At 39.7% G+C, this 5,087-nt stretch overlaps 1 protein-coding gene across 2 annotated transcripts; it reads left to right on the top strand.

Moving 5' to 3' along the window:
- Window positions 1–304: 304 nt before the first annotated feature.
- LOC114186826 (cleavage and polyadenylation specificity factor subunit CG7185) lies at window positions 305–5,087 on the top strand. Of its 2 annotated transcripts, none has more exons than XM_028074864.1 (3): window positions 305–453; window positions 593–2,890; window positions 4,564–5,087. In XM_028074864.1, exon 2 carries the CDS (start codon window positions 610–612, stop codon window positions 2,698–2,700), a length of 2,091 nt encoding a protein of 696 aa, XP_027930665.1. In that variant the 5' UTR covers window positions 305–453; window positions 593–609; the 3' UTR covers window positions 2,701–2,890; window positions 4,564–5,087. The 2 variants fall into 2 exon arrangements, with proteins under 2 accessions (XP_027930665.1, XP_027930666.1); XM_028074865.1 differs by having other exon boundaries at window positions 306–453; window positions 590–2,890.

Raw genomic sequence — 5,087 nt, 5'->3', positions numbered from 1 at the left:
GTTCACTCATGCTAATTGTAACTTGTCCCAATTATAAAATTTGTTTCATAACTTTGCAAGAAAATGTATCTTCTCTTCATCCAAGATAAGACTTATTCTTTTATATATTTATTTATTATATAAAATTACATTGATAACACTAAGTACTACATAAATTCTTTTCAGATCTAAGTTGCTTTTAAATCTATTAAATCAAATACAAAATTGTAGAAATAAAAAACATTTTAATTACCTTCTATTTCAGCATACCAAATTTGCATCTTTATTCAAAACAATCCTTCTTAAATAGAATAAATCATGTTACAAAAATGAGAAAATTCAGAATTTGATGTAAAAGTGCACTCACTTACACAGAGCAATGAAAAACATAACAAAAGGATTGGAATAGTTGAGAAGTTCCCATATTAGGGTTTGTGTTCTGTTTTCTTCTTCTGCACAAAACCACATGCCCGGGTAAGATCTTTCACTGTGTTTCCCTTCTATACTCTGCTTTCTGATCCAATGCGTTTCTTCGTTCCTGATCTCACTCGTCCATGAAAACCCTAAAATAAAAATCGTGATTTTTTTTTCATTTACTTTTTTGGTTAAGAAGGGGGAAAAACCACAACAATGGATGAAGGCGAGGGAGGGTACGGTGAGAGCGGCGATCCCATGGATCAGTTTCACCGTAACGAAGCTATATCCGCAGTCGCGGACGATGGTTTCATGGCAGAGGAAGATGATGATTATGAAGATCTTTACAACGATGTCAACGTCGGAGAAGGGTTCCTTCAGTCTTTGCGCAAAAATGAGGATTCGGGCTTCCGAAACGATGATGTCGAGGAGAAGAAGCCTCCGCCGCCCCCGCCGCCCCCGCCAGTTCCTGATGCTCCCGTGGTTTCGATTTCGGGTGTTGGTGACGGGGGAGAGGGTGTCGGAGGTGGCGGAAGTGGGATTGTAGAGTCTAGGGTTTCGGGGAGAGTTGATGGATTTCAGAATCAAGGGTTTAGAGGGAACGAGGTGGGTGCCAAAGGTGGGATCAGGGTTGAATTGGGGCACCAATCTGTGAAATCTGATATTGAGGAACAGGGTGGTAATGACGGGGCTGTACTTCCAGGGATTGAGCAGCAGTCACATGGCGGGGTTGTTGGGAGTGTGGGAAATGAGGGTTTAGCGAGACAAGGTCAAGGTGGGGGAGGAGGGGGTAGTGCTAATAGGGTTGGTGGAAATGGTGTTGGGAACAGTGTGGGCGCTGTTAATAGTGTTAGTACCGCAGGAGTTGGTGGTGGTGGTGGTGGTGGCGGTGGTAGTGGTGCTTCCGGTGGTACTATATTGTTTGTTGGTGATTTGCATTGGTGGACTACTGATGCTGAGCTGGAAACTGAGCTTAGTAAGTATGGATCCGTTAAGGAGGTGAAGTTTTTCGATGAGAAGGCTAGTGGGAAGTCGAAGGGGTATTGCCAAGTTGAGTTTTTTGACCCTTCTGCTGCCACAAATTGCAAGGAGGGAATGAATGGTCATGTTTTTAATGGGAGACCATGTGTTGTTGCGTTTGCATCACCTTTTACAGTTAAGAAAATGGGGGAGGCTCAGATAAACAGAAATCAGCAGATGAACCCATCTGCAGTTACACAACAGGGAAGAAGGGGACCTTCTGATTCAGGGGCTAAGCCTGGTGGGGGTAATATTTCTACAGGTGGTAATTACCAAGGAGGAGATGGGAATAGAGGTTATGGGAGAGGAGGTAATTGGGGAAGAGGGAACAATCCTGGTATGGGGAATAGGGGGCCTGTGAATCCAATGAGGAATAGGGGTGGTGGGATGGGTGGTAGAGGTATAATGGGTCACGGTGGAAATGGTTTTGGACAGGGTATTGGTGGTACCCCTCCCCTGTTGCATCCTCAGTCAATGATGAGTCAGGGTTTTGATCCTGCTTTTGGTGGTCCTATGGGTAGAATGGGTAGCTATGGAGGCTTTCCTGGTGCTCCAACGCCTCCATTTTCTGGGATCTTACCATCATTCCCTGGTGTTGGAGGTGTTGGTTTGCCTGGAGTAGCACCTCATGTTAATCCTGCATTCTTTGGAAGGGGGATGCCAGTTAATGGTATGGGGATGATGCCTACATCTGGCATGGATGGTCCTAATATGGGGATGTGGTCGGATCCAAATATGGGTGGATGGGGTGGGGAAGAGCCTGGTGGTGGGAAGGCTGGAGAGTCAAGTTATGGGGAGGAAGCTGCATCTGACCATCAGTATGGTGAAGTGAGTCATGATAGAGCTGGATGGCCTATGAGGGAGAAAGATAGAGGTTCAGAACGAGACTGGTCTGGTTCTTCTGAGAGAAGGTATAGGGATGATAGAGATCAAGGATATGAGAGAGATGCACCTAGAGAGAAAGATACGGGCCATGATCCTGAGTGGTCTGAAAGAAGGCATCGTGATGATAGAGAAACTGGCCGAGAACGGTCTCGTGATCGTGACCGTGAACGATCGCGTGACCGTGAAAGGGATCATCGTGAACGTGACAGACACCGGGAAGATAGGGACCGGTATGCAGATCATCATAGGTATAGAGATCGGGAAGCAGAGCATGATGATGAGTGGGATAGGGGACGATCATCTAGGACTCACAGCAAGTCGCGGTTATCACAAGAGGAGGAGCACCATTCAAGGCCAAGAGATGCTGATTATGGGAAGAGGCGAAGGCTTACTTCTGAATAACTTATATACTCTGCTTGTTATTTCGTCGAAGGCATTCCACTGAAGAAGAAAACAAGTAATTGAATAGTCTGGATTTTGTCATTTGCTTGAATTCTCTGGAGCCTGGAAGTTGTTGAATAGCTGTTTTATTTCAATCACTTGTTCTAATTGCTCCTTGTTAGGAGCAGGGTTTCTTTCTTCTGTGAAAAAGGTTAGTTAAAAACTGCAATCCTTAGCCTTCTTTGTTGTTCGATCTTGTTTTGTGCTATGGTATGAGCTTACTGCCTGCTATGTTCGCTGTGATTTATACCCGTAGATTCCTGTGTTTACTCTTGTTTTCATGTCCATTATGTAGAACTAATTGTAAGCTGTGATTCAGTTTTTATAATGTATGACATGACAACAATCTGCAGAAGACTACTGTTGATTGTTCAGAGTTTTTAGCTTGTAGATTTCTGCAGACTTTAAAATATTCTAACTTTGTACTCAAAGGATTTATAATAGTTTATATTTTAGCTTATATTTTGGAATATATAACTTATTCAAAGCTATAGCCCACAGTTGAGAAGCATTATGATATGTAACTTACTTTCAATGATAAATTATTAATTTTAAACATTTAGATAATATTTTTTGTATCAATTTTATGCTTTGTGGGTTTTCGGTAGTGTGTTGGACTCCTTTTCTTCCATGGTCTTTTTAATGTTTCATTGTAGTTTTTCTTTTGTTCATGTATGCATTTGTTAATTCTCGTAACATCCCTGCTTAAAATTGTGTCTGAGTTCCTGTCAAATTCATTTGGTTCTTGTTTTTTCATTCTTTGTGATCCCCAGTGTGATGGTATATTGATTTTTGGCCTCTGCAATTGGACCAGGTGGATGTTTGAATGGATGCTGGATGAAATAAAATATATCTGTTGTCTGCTAAGCACTTCTTTGTTATGCTTTGTGGGTTTTCGGTAGTGTGTTGGACTCCTTTTCTTTATTTGACTTCACCCATTTTGACACGTTTCTTTCTGGTTTTCTATTTAAGATGTTTTTTCTCTCCTGCTTTATGATTTCCTTTGGAGAATACCTTGTCCACTTTTGTATTTTATCTTTATCGAATAAAAGTATATATCTATCTGAATGAATATTTTTATATTTGAATTTTAAATTTCCTTTCTTCCATGGTCTTTTTGATGTTTCATTGTAGTTTTTCTTTTGTTCATGTATGCATTTGTTAATTCTCGTAACATCCCTGCTTAAAACTGTGTCTGAGTTCCTGTCAAATTCATTTGGTTATTGTTTTTTCATTCTTTGTGATCCCCAGTGTGATGGTATATTGATTTTGTGCCTCTGCAATTGGACCAGGTGGATGTTTGAATGGATGCTGGATGAAATGAAAATATATATGTTGTCTGCTAAGCACTTCTTTTTTATGAATTATGATCATTTTTTTATTGGTCTATTCATGCACACTTTAGAAGTTTATTAATTTGAGTCAGCTATTTATATATTGCATTCTGTTTTTGTAGTTTCTGTGTGTATATGTTAGTAACTAATTTACTGGGAAGTTTGGTGAAGATATTATCCCCTCCCCACTTTCTTTTGTTGGTAGTATATCTGTATTAAGTTTAGGTTCTAATAAATATTGTATCAGCATCTGAATATGTGGTTACATCCAAGTTCTATAGTCAGGAGGAGTGGATGCATTTATATGATGTGGTTTCATAAATAACAGCTACACATTTTTAGCGGAAGAAATTATGATTTTGGGATGAGTATAGAATGTATAAACACTGAAGCTTCAGATAATCTGTAATTGCACTACTTTCTGTCTATACCTTCCAGATTGCCAACAATTATCCGACAATTATCGATGTTCTGGGTTTGTGTTGTGTAGGACAACTGTTTTGAGAAAGAAATGTGTTCATTCAAAGTCTGGGCTGTATCAGGCGGCTTCAATGTTGAAGATTCAAGTCATGACTTTTTCCTACATTCAGAAGGGAAACTTTTGCTATGAAGTATTAGCTTTTGATTTGAATTTGTTTCAGTTATTAGCACATGATTACTTAAACCATCGATGTTGATGTAATGGGATTATCTTCCTGAAGTCTGAAATGTGGCAGATTATTTAGAACTTATTGTTTGAAATGTGTACTTTAGGATTTAGCAGAGGATGTTGATAATGTGCCCTTTCTTATTGGCTGGCTGTTGTATCATTCTTTTTTTATCCTTTTGGCTGGCTGTTGTATTTTCTCTCCCACTTCCTTTTTGTTGTTTTCTCCCACACTTTTTAGCATAGCTGTGTAGAATACAAATATTGTGTATGATGTAGAGAGCTAACCATTTGATTACTGTAATCATTCAAAGCTGGAGAATTGTACATGCTTTGGTGTATATATTGATATTAACTTCAATGATAAA

The sequence above is a fragment of the Vigna unguiculata genome, chromosome 6 (assembly GCF_004118075.2).
Source record: "Vigna unguiculata cultivar IT97K-499-35 chromosome 6, ASM411807v1, whole genome shotgun sequence".
NCBI lineage: Eukaryota > Viridiplantae > Streptophyta > Magnoliopsida > Fabales > Fabaceae > Vigna > Vigna unguiculata.
This window is presented reverse-complemented; position numbering and strand designations above follow the sequence as displayed.